The 23,723-nt window shown below is 39.2% G+C and overlaps 1 protein-coding gene across 3 annotated transcripts in view; it reads left to right on the plus strand.

Annotated features, from left to right (window-relative positions):
• LOC150097965 (stromal interaction molecule homolog) overlaps positions 1–23,723 on the plus strand; it is a 279,318-nt gene that overhangs the window by 93,619 nt on the left and 161,976 nt on the right. For all 3 annotated transcript variants that reach the window (XM_090406136.1, XM_090406137.1, XM_090406135.1), the window contains exon 5: positions 2,548–2,663. In XM_090406136.1, coding sequence (XP_090262262.1) covers positions 2,548–2,663 — 116 coding nt within the window. The remainder of the gene's footprint in view (positions 1–2,547; positions 2,664–23,723) is intronic.

Consider the following 23,723-nt stretch of genomic DNA (forward strand, 5'->3'; position numbering starts at 1 on the left):
ATTAAATCATTAAAAGCCAAACAAAACATAATAATAACGAAAGCGGATAAAGGCAGTGCCACTGTTGTCCTTGACAGGTCAACATACATACTGCAAATGAACCAACTAGTAGCCGACAACAACACATATAAAATGGTAAATTATAACCCAACAAAAAGGATAAAGGACAAAACAGAAAAACTACTAAAGTCCGTCACTTCTTGGCCACCAGACACAGTTAAAAAACTCAAACCCCACTACGCCCGCCCCCCCAGAATATATGGGGTTCCGAAAATACACAAACAAAATGTGCCTCTTCGACCAATAGTGGAAGGAATAGACAGTCCCAATTACCACCTAGCCAAGAAATTAGCAGCAACACTCAAGGAGTTGGTAGGTCATTCCCCCTCCTACATAAAAAAACACACAACACTTTATAAACAAAATCAAAAACATAACACTCGACAAAGATGACTTATTAGTCAGTTTTGACGTTTCTGCCCTTTTCACTAATGTCCCCATCAATGACACAATTCTCTTACTACAGAACAAATTTCCGCCCGACATTACGGCCCTCTTTGCCCACGTACTAAAGTCCGGTTACTTCGTGTGGCAAAACAAATTCTAAAAAAACAAAAGAAAGGTACAGCCATGGGCTCACCATTATCCCCCCCCCGCGGACTTCTACATGGAAACCTTTGAGCAAAGGGCTCTTGATTCCGCCACGCTTCGACCGACAATCTGGCTCAGATACGTTGACGACGTGTTCGCGATCTGGCCGCACGGGCAACAAACGCTAAACACATTCCTCAGCCACCTAAACAAACAACACGAACGCATACAATTTACCATCGAAATTGAAAACCAAAATTCGCTCCCGTTCCTAGACACACTAGTTACACGTCTTCCTTCAGGCAGTCTATCCTTCACGGTTTACCGAAAACCGACACACCTGGGCCAATACATACATGCAAATTCATACCACCACCCAGCACAAAAATATGGAGTCATTAACACCCTTAAAAACAGAGCCACAACTATTTGCTCTAACCAGCAAGCCCTGAAACAAGAACTAAAAATCATTAGTGACACATTCATAAATAATGGCTATAACAAAAATACTGTCAATAAAATACTCTATAAAACCACAACAAAAATGAATCTAGATTACAGTAAAACCATAGCCATCCCATACATTAAAGGGTTATCAGAAAAAATCAACAGAATCCTACAACATTATAACCTCAATGCCACCTTTAAACCACCCACTAAACTTAAAACCATATTCAGCTCCTCTAAGGATCCTCTCCTCCCATTAGCACATCCTGGAGTCTATTGCATCCGCTGCACCTGTAACTTACTGTACATTGGTGAAACAGGACGGACAATCCCTATACGCAAGAAAGAACACATTAGACACATTAAATATAACCATTATGGTGAAGTAGGCCTCTCAGACCACGCACTTAACACCTTACACCAAATCAACTGGAAAAGCACCTGCTCCTTACACCGCACAAAAACATGGTACAAAAGAAAATTTAAAGAATCCTGCGAAATCCTGATAAACCACCCAAATATCAACAATAAAGATGGTATGAAAATTCCAAGGATCTGGATGGCACACATTCAGCCAACCTAATATGAAAGATTCAACATAAGTCAGGACTCTAGCCAATCCGCTAGTATTAGAAACCATTCCACTCCAACCGGCTGGAATGATGTTAATATATGTATATAGTAGACAACACAAATAATAAGACTCTAGCGTTTATGTATAATTTTTTTTTTTTATATATTTTTTTTTAATTAATTAATTAATTTTTTTTTCACCAGAGGTCAGGCCAACAATTGTGGTAGTGGTCGGTCAGTGTTTTTAACGAACCAGTCTGATTGTAGTATAGCTTGTTTCTTGTGTATATTTGTACGCTCCAGAAGATGACCTTGATATATAGGTCGAAACGTCGAATTGTAAATTTTAGTAATATTAAACTAGTTTTTATTCAAACACGGTAGTTGTCTCCATAATTTCCAAAAAATGCTCTCAAATCTAGTTAATGGGGTTAGTGCATATCTTTCTCTATTGCTTTAATAAGGATTTAACTTAGTGCAAATGCTTACTACTCTATTATAAGTTATTGCTAACTATTAAATAATATATTCAGAACATTTGAAGATACTTCTTACATCCAGTTGCCATTTTGATGGCTGATTACAGCATTTGACATTTGGACAGAGAGGGGGATTGAACTGTCAAATTCATTCTTGAATCCTGATGTATATATGTATTTTGCAGTGCATTATTATCTGTGTAATGGGATGTGTAAATAGAAGGTGTTGAAAGTGCTAACATTTATGTGGTAGTATCATAAAAATATCAGATGTGTAGGTGTATGTTTTTATTTTATTTTATTTGTTTTTTAATAATAATCATATATATTACAATTTATTTACAAATCTTGTATTTTTTATATGGTTCAAATTTATTTTCTGCCATTTTCCTTGGTCACTTGAAATAATTGCTTAATGTTTTTTTTTTTTTTCCCTCTCTGTCTCCACCAATTCAAGAATGGCAGTTGGTAATCATAATTTTCTGTCCAGTGTTTTGGGAATAAAAGATCCTATTCATAAACAGAAGATTACATTGAAAGCCATGGATGTAGTTCTTTTTGGTCCTCCAAAATGTAAGAATTTAGCTTATCCTTATCTTTAAAAATGAAAATACATTTTAGAATTTATTATTCAAGAATAATACTACCTAATCATCTAGTCCAACTGGAATCATCCATTAAAGATGCCTTCCTGAGACATTTAGCACTTAATATTGGTTCTCTTTGATATGGAAAACCCATGCAACACTGCTTGGAGATTTTGAATGTTGAAAGATCTACCCAACTTTGGTCTCAGAAGGAACCTCCCTCATTTTGTGAAGAACTGTTTATCCGAATGAATCTTTCAAGTATGAGTTGGAACCACTCTATCTTGACTACACCCAAGAAGAAGAAGTCTCACAAGGTTCGTTTTTAAGTGTAACTCATTTTTGCAGTCAAGGTTAATTTGATAACTGATCAACTATCCCCCAACTGTAAGTAATGTCCTCAATGTGAATGAGTTTACCATCTTTTGTCATTCATGTGATATGAAGGTCATATAATGAAAGCTGCAGCAACCCATTGACTGTCTTTCAAAATGTTTGCTTGAGAATATGTTCAGATTTTTCTAGCAGAAGATGGTTTGTGTGTATTTTTATTACACACTTGGTCTTCATCCTGATCCAGAACTCTAAAACAAATCTTAATCCCATAAGCAAAGTTCTTAGGGTGCATATTTGACAAAGAAATTTAGTTTTCTCCATCAGGTATGCCATTTGAGGATGTAGGGATGAACATCCTTCACACCTTATCTTCGACCTCTTAGGATGCATTGATAAGATTGAAACTTGATTATGGGTCTCAAATTCTTTCTACCAGAAAGAGTACACCAGTGGTTGGAACCTATCCACCGTCAAGCCATAAGAATTGCAACTGAAGCATGTTAAACTTTGCTGATCCCTAGTCTCTACATAGAGGCAAATGAATCATCTTTCACATTTAATGTCAACAGCTGTCTGTTGTATCCTACCAAAATAAAATCCCTGCCAGACCATTCCATGTGTCCAAATACTTTTTGTCTATGGTGTGAGAATCTGTACAACACTCATTGGACTGCAATCTGTCACTTTGGTCTTGCAAGTTTGCAAATTTGCAGATACTACTGCTGTGGAATTCTTATACACTACCATACAATTTTTCTTTCTGCAGGTTATGCAAACATTCCACCTATCCAGTAGTTTACCAGCACCTCTTTCAAGCATATAGAACTGAATACTCTGATTTTGTGCATGTTTACATAGATGGTTGAAAATCAGAGGAATATCTAGTGGGATCATGTGCTGTTTTCTCAAACAGAATAACATCTGCTCAGATTCCAGTAGAAGGTAACAGCTTTATAGCTGTTGTTTATAAACAACTTTATAGTTGTTTATAGATCTTGCCTTAAACTACACTGGTTTCCATTTCCACAACTAAGGAACAAAGAGAAAAATCACGATAATGCAAAAACTGTATGATGAATTTTTATGCAGTTTAGTGGAAGCAATATGATAAGAGATGTGAAAGAAATGCCCACAAAAATTGTAAATAGTTTAATTCAGTAACAAATGGTTACATGAAGACAGTGGTCAAATAAGAGTTCAAAATGCCTGAATAAGGAAGGTAGTCACCCCCCCCCCCACAGCAATACAGTGCTTGCAATCTTCTTCTTCTTCTTTCGTTATGCCCTATCCCATGTTAAACAGGGTCGGCGTTCCCATCTTTAATCTGCTTCTTCCAGATTCTCTGGTCCAGGGCATCTTCCCGACTCCATCCTTTCTCCCTAAGATCCTCTGCCACCTTATCCCTCCATCTGAGTTTGGACCTGCCTCTTTTCCTCCTTCCCTCCACCTCAATACACTCCACTCGTTTACCAACATACTCCTCACTTCTTCTCTCTACATGACCGAACCACCTCAGCTGCTTTCTTGTACCTTCTTACCGATTGGGCCCACCTTGATCGTCCCTCTGATGTAGTCATTCCTTATCCTGTCCTTCTTTGTCACACCACTCATCCATCTCAACATCTGCATCTCTGCCACCTCCATCTTCCTCTCCTGTGCCTTTGTTATAGGCCACGTCTCTGCCCATGGAGCATCGCCAGCCTCACCACCATCTTATACAGCTTTCCTTTCAACTTACAACTCACTCTCTTGTTGCACAGGACCCCGCTCATCTTCCTCCAGTTCACCCAGCTGCATGTTATTCAGTGCTGTATTTCCTCATCCAGGTCACCATTCCTCTTGACGACCGACCCAAGGTACTTGAATTTCTTCCCTGAAGTTAACCTTTCACCCTGTAGTCGTATGATCATATCGTCGTCACTCCCCGTTGACATATATTCGGTCTTTACCTGGTTAATTTTCATGCCTCTCTCCTCCAATGTTTTTTCTCCACTCTTCCAGGGTCTTTTCAAGCTTCTCTCGGGATGATTCGCAGAGAACAATATCATCGGCAAACATCATGCTCCATGGCGCCTCCTTTTTGACGTCCTCCACAGTACATCCATGACCAAATCAAAGAAGTAGGGGCTCAGAGTTGATCCCTGATGGAGCCCTACAACAATGGGGAACCCCCTCTGTCATGCTGACACTAGACCTGCCCCGAGTTTCCTCTCCCCCATACATCTTCACCAACCTCACGTACTTTTCGACACCCCTTCTTCCTCATACACCTCCATACCTCCTGTCTGGCCACTCCATCGTACGCCTTTTCCAGGTCTATAAATACCATATGGCTCCGCCTGCATCTCCCTATATTTCTCCATCAATTGCCTTAGCACAAATATTGCATCTGTTATCCCTCTTCCTGGCATAAATCCAAACTGCTCCTCACCAATTTTTGTTTTCCGCTGTATCCTTCCTTCAATTACTCTTTCCCATATTTTCAATGTGTGTGACATCGGCTTGATCCCTCTGTAGTTGCCACAGTCTTGAACATCTCCTTTTCTCTTGTAGATTGGGACGAGAATGCTTTTCCTCCATTCCTCTGGTATCTTTTCCTGTTGGGCTATTTTCTTCATCAGATATAACATGTCTACGCCCTCGCTGCCCAAGCTTCTCCACACTTCTCCAGGTATCTGGTTCATCCCCACAGCCTTTCCATTCTTCATTTTCCTCAGTGCCCAATACACTTCCTCTCTGCTTATGTCCTGCACCGATCCTTTGTTTGCCTCTCCATCCTCACACCTCTCTCTTGGATTCTCCTCATTTAGTAGATTACGAAAATATTCTTGCCATCTTCCTCTGATTTTGTCCTCCTCTTGTAGTACTACTCCTGTAGCATCCTTTATCTGCTTAACTGATGTTATGTCTTTCGAGGCCTTATCTCTAGCTTTCGCTATTCTCACTAACTTAGCTTCACCACCGTTTCTCTCCACTACTACATAAACCTCTTCAACTGCCCTTGCCACAGCTCTCTTTGCACTTTTCTTCGCTAATCTATATGCCTCCTTGTCGTCTCTGGTTCCAGTCATGTCCCATTTTTTCTTTGCCTCTTTCTTTTCCCTGATCTCTAACTGCACCTCCTCATTCCACCACCATGCCTCCTTATCCTCAGGCAGCCCCTTTCCTGATGTTATACCTCTTCTCCAATTTTTCTAATATTCTGACTATTTACATCCCACCATTCTTCCACGTCCTCTAGTAAGTTCATTCCTTCCAATACCTTTTCTTTAAACTCATTCCTTGCACCTTCCTCTTCCAATTTCCACCACTTTATTTTCCTATTTTTCCGTCACGTCCGTGTATTCTTCTTTTCCCCTTTTATATCACAGTCTACCACAACCAACCTGTGCTGTGCTGTGCTGCTACACTTTCTCCGTTAATCGCTTTACAGTTTTTCACCTTCTTCAGATGTTTCCTTCTGCACATAATATAGTCAATCTGACTCATCCTATCCCCTGCTCTTATAAGTTATCAGGTGTCCAACTCTCTTCTTAAACCACGTGTTAGCTATAGCCAGGTTGAAGGGCACAGCATGCTCTACAATTCTTTTACCTTCTTCATTTCTTTCAAAACTACTCCAACCCCTGTGCACCCTTTCTTCACCACTTCGTCACCTTCCTGCATGCCGATTCAGGCCTGCTCCGACGATCACTCTCTCACCATCAGGGATTCCCATTACTACCTGGTCTAGTTCTCTCCAGAATGCCTCTTTTTCCTCCTCATCACAACCTACTTGTGGAGCGTATCCAGGTAGTATCCACACACTATCACAGCCACGCTTCCTCCAATCTCAAGTTTAACACTCATAATCTGATCGTTCTTCCGGCACACCTCACACACTCCATCCTTCAGCTCCTTGTCGATGATGATTCCAACTCCATTTCTTCCATTCTCATTCACCTTGCTGTAAAACAGTTTATATCCTTCTGCCAGCTCCTTTGCTTTATTGCTCTTCCACCTTGTCTTCTGCACGCACAAGATCTTCAGCTTCCTTCTTCTCATCATGTCTACTATCTCCCTACTCTTCTCATTCATTATACCCACATTCAGCAACCCAATTCTTACTTTACACACTCTCTCTTTCTGTTGGACTCACTTCTTTAGCCGAACCGGTCCTTGGTTCAGTAGCCCAATCCCACTTCTCGCAGTCCTCGAGCGACAGAACTGCACGTCACTTATGGGGGACGCCCTAGCCGTTTCCTTTCTCTGTTATTCGACATTTCATCCCTGGTTTTGGCATGTTTTTTATGGCTGGATTCCCTTCCTGATGCCAGCCATCCCCATTTATTCAGGCTTGGGACCGGCACTGAGGTGGGCTAACTTGCCCTCCCCAGTGACTGGGCTGTGGCAAGTCGGGTCTGACAGACCATGCTTTGGATACCCCAGCACACTGGATCAATTGAAAAAAACAAAAGTACTGCACAGAAGCTTCTACAAGTCAGAGAGGTTGTTCCTGGAATCAACAGAAGCCTTAAAACATACTCCAAACCTTAACAAGTATGGCTGTATAAATCTACCAAAGATTTGGGAGACTGTCATCCTAAGACCAAATTAATATTTATTTATTTTAATTTTATTTTTTTCAAAACTTTCAAGGACTACTATATTTTTTTCAAACTTTGGACTACTTTTTTTTTTTTTTTAACTTAGATGGCGCCATATTAGGACTTTAGTCTTGTGTTGCACACTGCAATTACTTATACTAACCCCACTGTTACATCGAATTGTGGTTGTCTCACATTTGTTACAAACTTTGTTTGTGTGCTCTGAAGATGCTGGTTATAATACCAGTGAAATATTAGCTTTTAAATTAATAAATAGTTAATTTCTTATCAATCTGTGTTTGATTCAATACCGTTTAAATTCAATTCAGCATAATCTCCCTTAAGACTAATACATTTATTCCAGCGATGCTCCAGCGCCATTATCCTGTCCCTGTAGTGGTTCTCAGTAAGATCTGCAAAATATCCCTCTACAACTGCATTCACCTCTTGATTTGAAGAAAAATGCTGACCAGCAGGGAAGAGGTTTAGTTTTGGGAAGAGATAGAAGTCAGAGGGAGCCAAATCTGGGGAATATGGTGGATGTTCCAACAATTCATAGTGCAGATCCCTTAATTTTCTCATTGCCAAAACACCTTTGTGGGCAGGTGCATTGTCCTGATGAAAGATGATTTTTTTCTTCTGAAAACCAGGTCTGTTCTCACAAATTTTTTCGTTTAGTCTGGTTAAAAGATCGGAATAATATTCCCCGGTTATTTGTTTTACCCTTTTCAAGATAATAAACAAAATGCCTTTAGCATCCCAAAACACTGATACCATGACCTTGTCTTCTTTGGCACTGAACAACTGGCTTCTGTCCACTGTTTTGACTGCTGTTTGGATTCTGGTGTGTAATGGTGAATCCAGCACAAAATCAGTTTTATTCTTGTTAAAATGCTCCAAGCACTGTTCAGAGATTTTCATGCGAGTGGATTTTTGATCTGCTGTGAGCAAGCGTGGCACCCATCTTGCCAAAGCTTTTTCATTTGCAATTCTTAATTCAAAATATATCCTACACGTTCTTTTGAAATGCCTATAGTCTCAGCAATTTCACACATTTTAACTTACCAGTCCTACATGATCAATGATTTCTGGCGGTTTTACACTTTTTGGATGTCCTTCACGTGGATCATCTTCAAGTCTAGTATGGCCATGTTTAAACTCGGCAGCCCGTTTCTTAATTATCGAAAATGAAGAAAAAGAGCCCATAAACTTTTATGAATTTCAAATGAATTTCTTTTGGCGTTAAACCTTCTTTTACAAAGAATTTTATAACTGCATGATACTCAATTTTATCCATTTCAAGGGATACAGACAACACTTTTGCTTCAGACAGCTGTATAAAACAAACTACTTGATATAATGACTTGCAATTTCACATGGATGCTTATGATAGATGTACCAACTTAAAAAAAAAAATCTTGCTGATAGTTTTGCCATCTATGGTCAAGAAAGAACCAGGAACATGTTATCATCTAATATCTGAAAGGCACACTTATGGTGGAGGTGGTGTGATGATTTGGGAAGGCATCAGGTTATGTGTATGTGCTTCCTAGTGAAACTATGAATGCTGCAACTTAGAGATGTCCTGGGGCCCTTCCCCTTATGTTTGTCTGCATGCAGGTGCAATAGAGACATTTATCCTAAAAGATGATAATCCTTGAATTCATCAAATGAAACTTATGGACCCAATATCTTTAAAAAGACTCGTATAAATACTGGTCAGCTCTGTTTTTTGACCTTAATCCTATTAATCATCTCTGGATACTTGATATGCTCAGTAGGTTGACTTTTTTTTGCTGCTCTGAATCCCCCTGTCTATAACTTCGAACTTAAGATAGCAATGGATGTTATTACGGACTGAGCTGCTGGAGACCATTATAAATGGTATATAAATAGTACTGAGAAAGCAAGAAGTGTTGTGTTGAAAGTTTTGTTTGCCCACACTTGGATAAAGGATTAAACTAATTTTATTATAAAGAAGTGTTGTGGAAGAGCAGCAGAGTAAGGTAGGCAAGTTTGTGAATGGAGAGGTAAGTGGTATGAGTGAAGAGAATAAGAGAGAAGGAATACAGAGTGGACAGGAAATGGGAGGTCAGGGTGGACAGGGGGACACCATGAAAAGTGTAGATCAGCGTTTCTGAAACTTTTCCTACGACGGAACACTTCACAAATCCTGAAATTTTCACAGAACACCTTGGTTATTTTGTAATCTATTAATTAATAATTAATTGTTAATTTAGCTGTTTTGTTTATCATTAATTAATAATTAATTAAACATCAATTAAACATAAACATCATTAAACTAATTTATGCTGATTTTCATTGACATATCCCATTCTGATCACCAAAAATTTATAATATTATAAGTACTTAAGCGCGAATGCAGACTTTTTCTCCTGTGTGCTGGTAGTTTTCCCCTTCTTTTCTACATCCTGGAGGTCGATGAATCGCTATCTGTTGTGTCACAAACACCTTCGATAAGAGATTTCTTAACACCAAAATTAAAGAAAGTCCCTTGTAGACCTATTCTAAAAAATCACGGCACTATAGTTTTGAAACAAGCACTTTCATCCTACAATACGAACTTGTGAAGAAAGTATTCAGTATTACTAGATGTAAGAACCAGATACGGACTACCTTAATTTTCAATTTCAGTGGAAAAATTTTCTTTATACTTCCTTGCTGATTGGTCACTAACATTTGCAACACAGATGTTATTTCGTTCAGCTTTCAGAACAGAAGATATACCACCCATTGTTGTAATCGACTTGCAGGCAGTTTTTATTACCAGTCATAAACAACGGTAGTCCCTTTCCCAAATGTTGAAAGGTTTTGATGTGTGAAAATTAGCGATAATTCAGAGGATTGCAGGCAATTTTTATGATTGGTCGTAAACAGCTGTATTCCCTTTCCCAAATGTTGAAAGGTTTCGATGTGTGAAAATTAATGATACACAGATTTTTTAGGCGTTCTGGGTCTGAGCTTTTCGACATATTCATGAATATTATTCTCCTCAGAATATTTCTACTATAAAATATTTATTCATTAAAATGCTTAGAAAACTAAAATGACAAATTCCAGGAGAACTTCTCGTGGAACACTTATTCACCTTCCACGGAACACAGTTTGGGAAACCCTGGTGTAGATAATGGTTTCAGGAGTAGATGTGCAAGTGTACAAGAAAGGATTTAGATAGTCAGGGGTATTTTTATTATTATTAGTATTATTATTCCCATATAATATTATTATATGGGAGTCCAAAGATTCATCGAGGGAGAGTGTGCCAATAACATCGAACGATTGATCCCTTTCAACTACTAACCATGCTCAAACTTGCTTAACTTTTTTGTGAGCCATTAGTAGCAGAGGCTCTACCAATTGACAAACCTTTGCTGGCAGTATAGGGATGACATTTAAGTCTTGGGAGCAGTGGCATAGCTGGGGGGTGGGCAGTCTGCCCCATGCACCACGAAAAAAAATACTCAAAAATCTTAAGTGCTGTAGAACATTTAACTGGTGAAGAAGAAAATAGTTACCAGGTCAGATGCTGGCATGCTGCTTGTTGCGTTAGTCTTTTGCTTTCTTGGCCTGTGGGAATTTGTCCTTCTAGAAATTAACGACACACACACATCTACCTCCAAACCAAAGTATTGAATATGCAACAATGTGAAATAAAACTCGAGGCTTTAAAAGTATTTTTAACTGAAAATAGGGACGAATTGACAATTCAGTGGTTTATGCCAAAGAAATTTATGATGATCTGGGGATAGTCATGGATCATCAGTGTAGAAAGAAGAAACTGACTGGCAGGTGAAGAATCACAAGATGCTGAATTGCCATACGAAACTGAGTTGAGGAGAGAAATGTTTTTTTCACTGGACAGAGTGATCCAAGAAATCGCCACATCATTTCAATAGCTTCATGTTCTTGAAGCCTTACTCCATCGAATCTTTTGCCATCGAATCTTTTGAATGATAAATAGGAATGTCAACCAAATCATGATCACTATGACATTAATAAGGAAGAATTCCTCATTGAGAGAGAAAAGACTTCAGAGTTTTATTTCTGTTGCTGCTTCGCAAAATGAAACAGATGTGGAAGGATGGTCCCCCTTGAACTTTTGCAGTTTATTCTAAAATACAGTATTGAGAACTCAGTTCCACATATTGTAATACTACTGCAAATTTTCCTCACAATTGCTGTAAGTGTTGCTAGTTATGAGAGGAGTTTTTCTAAATTAAAATTGATTAATAATTACCTAAGATCTGCAATGAGTATCTTGTGTTTAAGAAATCTTGCCATACTGTTTATAGAACAGCAACTGAATGATGAAATAGACTTTGACAATGTCATCGATGATTTTGCTAATGGAAAAGCAAGAAAAATAACATTTTAGAATGTTGGAATTAAAGGTTTACTTCAAAAATAAACGTAGTGTTTTAATTTATTTCCCTGTATGTTGTTTTGACTTTTTTGTAGTAATTTTGGTACGTATTGAGAGGGGCCAAAAGATATTACATCACTGATATTACACCCTTCCACTGCTCAGGAAGGGTGTAATATTAGTGATGATAGACAGGAATTGGCAGGGGAAGTGTAGAGTAGTCATATCTGAGAAGTGGAGTTAGTGGGACTTGTTATAGAAAGAGAAATGAGCTAGTGTGTGTGTGTGTGTGTGTGTGTTTACAAATACTAGAAGTATTCAAAACAAAGGGAATGAAACTGTACCATTAGTAGAGTTCATTTGCCCAAAAACTGTTGGTATAAGTGAGACATGGTTGAATGAGGATGATATTCTGACAGGAATAGAAATGGATGGATATGTAGTCTTTTGCAGATACCGACAGTGGTTTTGAAGCAGTATGGTGTGAAGTGGAGTTGAACAGGATGAAATGTTTAGTAGGGTGTTGCTATAGACCTGGTAATGCAGAAGGCACTGAGAAGGAAATGTTTAGAAAAATTGGTCTGGATAAGAAAAATGTGAACATTATGGGCAATTTCGATTATGGTAATTATGCCGGTTACAGGCAAATTCATCGAAAAACAGTTAATCGAAAGACAATTCATCGAATGCAATTCATCAAAAAAGCAATTCGCCGAATAAACAATTCGGCGAACGACAATTTAACGAATGGCAATTCGTCGAAAAGGCAATTCATCGAACGACAATTCGTCGAAAATGCAATTCATCGAAAATTTTTCAATGAATTCTTTCATAATTCATCGAAAAGTCATTTTTCTTGCAAAGTATTGTTTAAAAATCTTCAGTAACAATGCGGAACGTTACTCATGATACAGACAACATATTTAAGTGGTCATTGAAACATAATAATTATTTTCTTGCATTTTAGAGCATTTAATGTAAGTGTACATCCTGCTTCATTGTACAGTTAGCGATTTATCTGTAGAGAAGACAGGATTACCACATGCACTTATCTTCCGAATAACCTCGAAAACATGTAATTGCAGTTAATAAGGGGAGGAATAGGCTAAGAAATTCGTTCTACCAAATTATGTCTCAATAAGTCTAATCGATTGAAATTAAAAAGTTCATTAAATTTCATCCAGCCAGATCGAAATTGCTAATATCATTTAGGAACTTCTTTACAGAAATGTCATGCTACAAGTGATCCATTATGAACTAAAACTGAACCGTGCATTCAGCTTCTTGTTCTGAAAACTTCTGCGAGTTATTGTATACATAATTTCGACACTATTCCTTGTAGCCCCGAATATAGCTGAACTGAAAACTGGAAGGGTTCGACATTTTTTTTGTAAAAGTTTCAAATACAGAATCTAAATAAAATTTTTTCATTAATAAATGTAATAAATAAATAACTTTACTGAATGTAAGTTAATAGGCCTAATTGTGAGAGGACTAGGCTTTTCCTCCTGGAAATAAGCAAATCGGACAAGAAAAACAATAAGAATCGATATTGTTCTGTAATTATTCCTTAGTAAACCAACAATCATTATATTGAGGAGGATGAGGGAAAATAGTATTAATCATTAATATTACAACTACTACTACTACTAATAAATTGATTCTTTGATGTAAATATTTTTCAATATAATAATAAAATATACAGGAATTCAGAGTAAAAATATTGGAAAACATTCATTCCTGGAGATTTTTCAATCACGTTTCGCTTATTTACTCCTGTTTCTGTTATTCCTCAACGACAGGAGTGCCACATGCACTTATGTCCCGAATAACCTTGAAAGCAAATAATTGCAGTTAATAAGGGGAAGGATTAGGCTAAGAATACTGATGAGTATATGTGTAGGTATATTTCTGGGTTTTGAGGAGGTGATCGGTGCAGATTGTTAAAAAATAAATAAAAGGTTAAAATATTCTCTAGGAAAGGAAAATAATAAAATAAGGAATGATGAATAAAGAATCTTAAAAAACAAACCTGTAAACCTTTTAGAAGCATACTCATCTGGTGTTATATTTAGATCAGCAGTGGTTGGAAGTCTTATTCGACTTTTGAAGGATGCCAGTGGTCACAGATCACAGTTAGAAAACACAGTGTTAAAGGAAATTGGAATTGGGTTGAGTTGTTTTGAATTAAGGAAGAAGCAACTGGCCTTAAATCCCTGCGTGTTTTTCCAATTCGGTTCATTTGTTTTTCGGCAAGAAAAAAAAAACCAAGTTTCAGAGAGGAAAACCTTCCATCCTCATATGAGACAGGATTACTCACCTTCAGGTTAAACGCCCTGATAAAGGCGCTTGACATCCTTGATAAACGTAGGATGCTGAAGTCCTTTTCAGCAGTTTCATTAAATGAGCTGTAGAATTTTTCTCTTCTCGGTTTCTGCAGTTTTGTAGAAAATAAGTTTAGGATGGAGGACTTTTTTTTATACATTCACGCCGAGTTTTTTTGTAGTCTTCCATTTTCCAGAGATGAGATGTTTCTTAAAGTTGATTTTTCTGTTTTGGAATTTTCGAGTTGGTTCGAAAATATGGCTCAACAATGCGATCATGCATGATCGCATTGTTGAGCCATTTTTTCCATGAGGAGACGATTACGAGAGTGGCATACCTAAATATGCTAGAGAAATTTGTGTTTCCCCAGATTGAGAATGTGTAGGACCTCATTTTCCAACATGATGGAGCAACTCCACATTATGGCGACTGCAAGTATCCTACTGCTTGTCGTCACCCCGCAGTCCCGATTTGATTTCGATGGATTTCTTCTTTTGCGTATATTTATATTTGTGTATAAATAATTAAGTAAAAGAGTTTTTTTAAGGGGAAGGGGTGGAAAAATATGCTACTGCACGTGGTGACAAAATTTCTAGGGCAGGCCCTAGGGCCAGTCCTGGTGAATATGGTGTTTGAGGTAGATATTGTAATCTCAAGTTGTATATTGTCTGTTGGATTTCATAAGCAGGTGCATTGTCCTGCAAAAGCAATATGCCTCTGCTTAGTTTCTCGAACCGATTTTCCTTCAATTCAATACCTCCTTCAATTCCTTCAGAGCTGCTGTAATAGTTTCACCTTTCTTGAGGTAAGGTAAGGATTACACTATCCATATCCTAAAAGATAATGGCAAGAACTTTTCCTGCTGACTGTTTGGTTCGAAACTTCTTTGGCCATGGAGAACCTTTGTGTCTCCACTCCATTGACTGTTGTTTGTTCTCTGGGTCATAGTGACGAAGCCATGTTTCATCAACGGTTAGAATATGAGCTAAAAAATTTCACGAGGATGAAATCCCTTTATGAAATATTCTTTTAACATTTCAACTATACCCACCTCAGTGGATATCATTCACTGCAACCAGTATGCCCTGCCAAAAAATCGCTTTCCGTACGAAGTAGGATAAATAGTAGTTATAAATAGTAGGATAATAAAAAGATATATACCTCTCAAAATAAACCAAAACAAACCAAAAAAAAATTGCACACACATCTTCGCCCCCCCACGCCGTATAATTCATTTTTTGATGAACTGTATTTTCGATGAATTGTGATTTTTCGATGAATTGTTGTTTTTCGATCAGTTGCGTTTCGATGAATTGTCTTTTCGATTAACTGCTCATCGGTGAATTGCTTTTTCGGGCAATTGTCTTTCGATGAATTGCTTTTTCGATTAATTGTTGTTCGATAAACTGATTTTCGATGAATTGTTGTTCGATGCATTGCCTTCGATGAATCGTCTTTCGGTAAACTGTTTTTCGATGAACTCTCCGGATACCAATTATGCCAGCATGGTTGGCTGAGTGGTCAGTGTATCTGCTCTCCAGCCAAAAGGCTATGGGTTCAAATCCCGCCATGGGCATGGATGTTTGCGATTGTCTGTGGAAATATTAGTGGTAGTGGGGTAGATGGCGTTGGTGGATTTGAGTGGTGGAGACAGAGTTGTAGAGTAGGTGCCTTCCCTCGATGAGTCTTTGGACTCCCTGGAGGTGTCATGTAATAATAATAATAATAATAAAAAGTAATATAGACTGGAATGAAGAGACAGCATCAGGAACCAAAGTCTGTTTGGTTTTTAAGGGATAACTATCTTAAGCAGTGCATAATCAACACATGGATTGAGAGTCTTGGATTTGATTATCTCATCACAATATATTGTAAATGAAGTGTTGCCACTTCCTCAAGTTGGTGAAAGTGACCATGAAGTTATTACTTCAGTGGCGGCCGGCCGGCCATATCAGGACTTTTGTGAGAAAAGGTTATATGTATAACTATAAGGCCAGTGATTATGGCAAACTCAGGAGGCTACTTCAGCAATATCATGGAATGAGGACTTGCATGGGAAGGAGATCAGTACTACTTGGTCTATTCACAGGAAATTAAAGAAGGTAGGTGTAAAATGATCACTAAAGAGGTGAAGCGTGCAATCTGAAAGGAATGGAGGTGGCACAAATGAGTGGAGATGATTAGTTACATGAAGAGTACAAAGAGTAAGCAAAGAAGGTAACTCACTTAGTAACGGTAGCAAAAGTGTGGTATCAGCAGCAGCAGTTAGCAAATGATGCTAAAAGAAATCCTAGGGAGTTTTTCCAATATGTAGGCAGTAGAAGGAAGAATGATCGTGGGAGGATGATGTTGGTCAGTGAAAATGAGAGAATTTTATTTATTTATTCTTATGGCAAAAGGAATACAGAACAGCTACAGGTCAATGTCCAGTCGTAAAGCCAATCCAAGGCCTCATCCGTCACCTTGTGGATGTCCTGTACACCACCACCATGAAATTGGTGCCTTGGGCAGTCGTTCACAATATGAGTAATTATCTGAGCCACGGGAGAATAATCACAATAAGGGTGGTCTAACAGTTCCTATTTATGTAATTGGTAGCCACATCTGCCCTGGTTAGTTCTGATCCTGTTGATTGATGACCAAATTTTCCTAGGAAGAGCAAAACCAGGCTGCAGAGCACAGGGATCTTCTACCAGGAGGCCATTTGTTGGGAGATCGTCAATCAGTATTCTCTCCACGCGTCAGGTGTTGATGGCAGGGCAGCTGAAGAGAGTTCGTCCATGGACCAGAAAGGCTTTCTAGATTTTAGGCAAAGACTAGGTGGATTTATGAGAGTCTGGTGCAGGGGCAGGAGTGGGTTGCTCATTGCTTTATTAAATTCTTTAATCGAGGCTTGTCTTCTCCGTATATTTGGTGGAGCAATGTTAGATAAGAGAGAGAGAGAGGGAGGGTGCTTCTCACTGTCCCTCTAATTGTGCGCATGGTAGAGTTTAGCTGGGTGTCTATAATGTTGTACTTCTTTTCCCAGACAGGGCACAATATTCTGCTGCAGAGAATGCAAGGGCTAGTGCAGACGACCTTAGGACTTCTGCACCACAACCCCAGGTTGTTCCAGCAAGCCTTGATATGATATTGTTTCTCATTTTAATTTTGTTGGACAGGTTGATGATGTGCCTTTTATAGGTTAGGCTTCTGTCCAGGCTCACTCCAAGGTGTTTCAGGTGAGGCTCGTGTTCTACCATTTTTCCACAGAAAGAAAGGTTAAGGTGTCAATTCACCTCTGCATTGTTCAGGTGAAATACTGTGGACACAGTTTTTGTTGGATTTGGCTTCAAGTACCACTGCTTGACGTACTCATCCAGGATGTTCAGGTCTGTGTTCAAGGTCGATTCCGGGTTGGCAAAGGGTGGTAGGATTGATGTAGGATTGCTAGGTCATCAGCGTACACATACTTCCTTGAGCTGGTATGTGGTTAGTTGTACACATAGATGTTAAAAAATAACAGGGATAACACAGCCCTGTGGGAGACCGTTGTGAAGGAATCTGGGCCTGCTCTTTTTTCTGCCAATATGGACCTGGATCTTTCTGTTGGAGAGAATGGATTCAAAAAGCTGAAAAGTTTTTTTGTACCTTATAATACGAGGTGGTATCAAAAAGTTTCGAGACTAGCTCTGTTTAGGAGAAATTACTTTATTTATCTACGTTTACACACTATCACCTTCAAAATAGTCCCTTTGCATATCAATACAGCGCTCCCAGCATTCTTGCCACTTCTGGAATGTGTCCTGGAAGTCTTCTTTTCGAAGCATGTCAAGCACCTGCGATTCGCGCTGGATCTCCGCAATGGTGTCAAAATGGTGACCTTTGAGCTGGATCTTCATCTTCAGGAAGAGGGTGAAGTCTGCAGGAGCCAAATCGGGCAAGTAGGGTGGGTGTGGAAGTGAGATCATGTTGTTTCTGGCGAGAAACTCACGTGTGAGGAGAGCTCGGGGACAGGGTCCATTGTCGTCGTAGAGCATCCAGTTTTTCGCATGCCACAGATCTGGTCGTTTTTGCCGAATGTCCTCCCTCAGACACCTTAAAACCTGGCAGTAGAACTCGCTATCGACGGTCTGGCCCCTGAGGACGAATTCTTGATGCACAATGCCCGAATGTCAAAAAAGCGATGAGCATGCATTTGGTCGAGCTGTGGACTTGCCTCGCCTTTTTCGGTCGTGGAGATGATGGGCTCTTTCACTGTGAAGACTGTTGCTTCGTCTCAGGGTCGTACCCATACACCCAAGTTTCATTATCGGTAATGATCCTCGACATGAAGGATGGGTCATCCACGTCACTCTGATGGAGTTCTTGGCAGACTTCAACACAGTGTTCCTTCTGCTCCTGGGTCAGCAGCCTGGGGACAAACTTGGCAGCAACACGGTGCATGTTCAAATCACATGTGAGGATTGCCTGGACTGTTCCGTATGGCACTGACAATGACAGCAATGTTGTGGAGTGTTCTCCGACGATCCTCATGCACAAGTTTCTGAATGGTTTCGACATTTTTGGGGGTTGAGCTCGTTGAAGGTCTTCCTGATCTCTTATCGTCTTCCAGTGACGTTCTTCCGCTCTTGAAGCACGCATGTCACTCAGAACACTTCGAACGACTCATTGCAGCATTGCCGTAAACTTGCCGAATCATGTCAAACGTCTCTGTGGCAGATTTGCCCAGTTTCATGCAGAATTTCACGTTTGCTCTTTGTTCTAAATTGCTGTCCATGATGAAATCGCAGATGTGGTAATGCAGGTGGTCAGAATAGCATCAGTTGCACAGCTCCCAATGTACACAGGACGATGTCTTTTAGCACACTGACTTATGAAGGTAGGTGCTCCCTGTGACTGTGCGTGCAGCCTTGTGCTGCCATCTGTTGGCGTGTTACAAACCTAGTCTCAAAACGTTTTGATACTACCTCGTATTTCCTAGCTTTAGGAGGATGCCCCTGATCCAGACTGTGTCATAAGCTGATGTTAGGTCAATGAAAATGGTTCCAGATCTTCTGGAAGCCTGCTTCAATTTGTGTTGTCAGGGCCAGGACCTGGTCATAGCAACTTCTTTCCTGCCTGAAGGGAAGAAGTTGCTGTGACTCACTTAGTAATGGTAGCAAAAGAAGTTGCTGTGACCAGGTCCTAGTCACAGCAATTTCTTCCCTTCCTTGTTCAATTGGGAGTGCTCTTTCGATAAGTGGTGAAATTCTTTATAGGAGAATTCTTTTAAAGAGCTTAAAGGTGGAGCAAAGCAAGGAGATAGGTCATAGATTTTTCACATCATTTGGTTCTTTCCATGATTTGGGCATGGCAATTATTTTGGCATCTCGCCACAGATTTGGTAGTTTTCCAGTCATTATAATTTCTGAGAAAAGCGAAACCAGCCATGTTTGGCCTTGTTAACAGAGATGTTTTATAAACTCGGGGAGGTTACCATCCACTCCTGCAGTCCTGCCATTCTTGGTGAGTTTTAAGGCTACCTGTACCTCTTCCCAAGATACTGGGTGTACAAGTTCAGGAAGCTCGGGGCCCATCTTCAGGATTTGTCTGATGGAAGATTGCGCAGTAATTTTCCTGATAAAGCTGGGATGTATCTTGGAGGTTTTCAATAAATGATTAGCCATTTAATCAGGAGTTATCTCTGTTGTTGTTGTTGGTCCTGCTCCACCTAATTTTCTCAGAAGTGACCAGCTTTTCCGGATAGATGTGGTGAAATCAAGTTCGTGGATGGTTGAGATCCATCTTTCCTTTCTGTTTTTATCCAGCGTTGCTATGAACTCCTTAGCAACAGTTGGGTCTTCAGTCTCTTCATATTTGGCTAAAAGTTCCTCAGTTTCTCTGCTCTAGCATGGGATGTATTGTTTTCTGTAGCCTCTAGGAATAGTGGCTGCAGTTTTGATTAGATTAACAAATCTTATATAGCAATTAGGAGTGGGTGGAATTGCTCTAATGGTTTGCTCAATTTGTTTCTGAAATGCATTTCAGTTGGACCTATGAAGGTTCCATCTAGCGATTGGTGTTACGCTGATGACTGGGACTGTCTCTATTAGTGTAGGACAATGCTGACTATTAGGGAATCTGTTGAGGATGGTTCTGGTTGTTGACAGAGGATGGTCTTCAGAGACTATGCACAGATCTGGGGTGTAGGTTCTGTTCCATCTGGCTGAGTCGAAAGTGCCTTCCTGCTTGGCATCATAAATCAAATGCAGGTTATATGTATCCATTCAGTTAACTAGATTATTACATAACACAGTTATAAGACACAAGAATTAGGCCTGGGATCTTTAGTCTATTGAGGGCTGTGTCATGCACATTGGTTTCCTGGAGAGCCAAGACATCAATTGCTTTGTCTTTGGCTATTTTGCTGATGACTCCAACTTTGGATTTAGATAGTCCTTCTATGTTTAGGGAACATATCTTGAGAGAGTGTTGTTTAGGGGACTGTAACTCATTTTTCGAAGCCTGCCCTCCACCCAAACAAGCAATGCGATCTTTCATGAGAAAGATTCTGATAATTGGACCACATGTTTATTAAGGTAAATAACAATAAAAAATAAAAATAAAAAACCCAACAAGTTTCGTAAGTCGTTTGACTTACATCTTCAGAGGTCAAAGGTAACTAAAAGTTTAAACACAAGAAATGAGAAATTACTCAAAATAGTTCATTCTATGAAGTTGTGGCCGTCTAACTGTTCATTAAATTAAATATCCGAATGCAGATTCAGTGCAGTGCTAAGTTTGAACAATGCTGGATGCTGTCATGTTCACATTATCCGAGGTCTGAGTTGGGTATATTTTTTATCAATGCTAACCAAACTTGGTGCAGAATTAGGCTCTGGTTTTTGTTGCATTGTATTGGAATTCTAAGCATGTTTGCAGCTTCTTTAAATTTTCTTATGTAATTCCAACGCAACAAAAACTAAGGCCTAATTCTACACCAAGTTTCGTCAGCATTGATAAAAACTATACCCAAGTCAGACCTCGGGCAATGTGAACGTGACAGCATCCAGCATTGTTCAAACTTAGCATTGCACTAAATCTGCATTCGGATATTTAATTTAATGAAGAGTTAGATGGCCACAGCTGCACAGAATGAACTATTTTGAGTAATTTCTCATTTCTTGTGTTTAAACTTTTAGTTACCTTTGATCCCTGAAGATGTAAGTGAAACGACTTACGAAACTTGTCGGGTTTTTTATTTTTATTGTTATTTACCTTAATAAACATGTGGTCCAATTACCGGAATCTTTCTTATGAACTCCTAAACCACAGAAACCTATGCCTACAAATGTGATCCTTGTTATTCCAGACAACGATCGAGCCGGCATGGAGCTTTTTTAAGTTTTGTATTCATCATAGTTGCTGTAAGTGGTCCAGGAGGTTTGGTACCTTTGGACGCCTTGTTTGAGACATTAGCTTCATGTCTCAAACCCAGAGATGAATCACAGGGTCTTCTTTTGTACCACAAGGTAATACCACTGGCAGGGGGTGGAGGCATGGGAAGGCTGTCTCAATCCCCCAATGAGAGAATGATAAACACTGAGAAGTATATAGTAGAGGTGTTAAATGAGCAGTTCATTAAAGTATTCCATCTTTGTGATTGTAACATAATGCAGAACTTGAGAGCAGGAGGTATATGAGGAATTAAGTAAACTTGATGTCAACAAGGCCATGGTATATCACCATATGTCTTGAGATAATGTTTCAGGGAGTTAACAACAGCTTTAATGTACATTTTTAACATGAGTCTTAGATTAGCACAGGCCCCAAAGGAATGGAAAGATGGTAAAATTGTGCCTCTTCATAAAGGAGGTGATAAGACTATGGCTTTGAATTATAGGCCAATCTGCTTGCCTGGAGTTGTGGTCAAAGTGTTGGAGAAGCTAGTGAGGACAAGGATTTGGAACTGGGTGGACAGCAGTAGAATTCTCTCTAATGGACAGCATGTGTTTGCTGAAGGAAGGTCGTGTTTTAGCAATAATAAGTAAGCAGATTTAGCAATCTGCTTACTTATTATAACAAGATGACAAATACATTGAATGAGGGGGGGGGGTAATATTTAGATTTTGGAAAGGCTTTCAATAGATTCCCACATGACAAATTAGTAGTTAAATTGGAACAGATGGGGTTGAATGGTAGATTAGTGCAGTGGATTGGAGATTGGCTGCTGGATAGGTACCAACAGTTTGTGTATTGAGGTGGAGCGATATCCCAGAAGATGAAAGTCATTAGTGATGTGCCCCAAGGATCTGTTTTTGGGGCCATTGTTTAATTTGTATGTAAATTACATTGGAAAGGGCTTTAATGGTGATAGACAGTTGTTTGCAGGTGATGCAAAGTTGGGGAGAGTTATGAGAAGTAGAGCAGGTTGTAGCTTTGCAAGAGGACCTAAACAGTGTGTGGGGATGTCAGTTTAGTGTTGCAAAGTGTAAGGTTTTAAAATTTGGGAAGCATTGATGGGATGTAGAGTTTAGGATTGTGGGGATATTTTGGAGGAGATGAAGGATTTGGGGGTTGTGGTGGATAAAGACTTGAAAATTTGTGGACATTTTGCTAAAATTGTGAGGATGACATAGCAGATTATGGGAATGATGCTGGGAACATCGACATGTAGAAGTAAGGATATTTTGATTCCATTGTATAAGACTTTGATCAGGCCACGTATGGATTACTGTGCACAGATTTGGTCGCCAGGTTTTCAGAAGGTTGATGAGATGTTGGAAAGGGACCAGAGATAATTGACTAAGTTGGTTTCTGGTCTCTGGACCCTTTCCAATGGAATATGAGGACAGATTGAGAGAATGCAAATTACAGAGCCCAGTGGATAGAAGGAAGAGGAGGAGACATGATTGAGGTGTATAAGTTGATAAGGGATAATTTCCAGATTAATGTGGATGAGATTTTTCATAGAATATCTGAAGACGGAAAGGAAGAGAGACTATCCCTGGAAGCTGTATAAAGTGGGTGTAATCAAAGGGGGTGAGGAGTGCATTTTTTGAATGAAGAGTGGTGGGTGATTGGAATACATTGCCTGAGAGTGTGGTGAGCATAGGGACAGTCAATGCATTTAAGTCGAGGTACGATGAGCTGTGCATGTGAGAGTGGGACCACCCGTGACGAGTCTTTTGACTCCATGGAGTTCTGTTGATGATGATGATAATAATTTATTATTATTATTAGTCTAAATATATATAGTTTTTGAAAAGCTTTTGTGCATACTCAGAGTGAAATACCGTGAAGTCATTTTCTAAATGCCTTATTTTCTCTTTATATAATTTATATGTTTTAAAGTTCTTCAAAGCTAATGCTGCTTTTTATTTAAGATATGCTGCAAAAATTAACAGTCTAATTTACCTAATATGTCCCTCTTTATTAATTCTTTCCTTTTCTC

This window comes from Typopeltis vanoorti, chromosome 16 (genome assembly GCF_054136105.1).
Source record: "Typopeltis vanoorti isolate ZY-2024b chromosome 16, IOZ_Tvanoo_1.0, whole genome shotgun sequence".
Classification (NCBI taxonomy): Eukaryota; Metazoa; Arthropoda; class Arachnida; order Uropygi; family Thelyphonidae; genus Typopeltis; species Typopeltis vanoorti.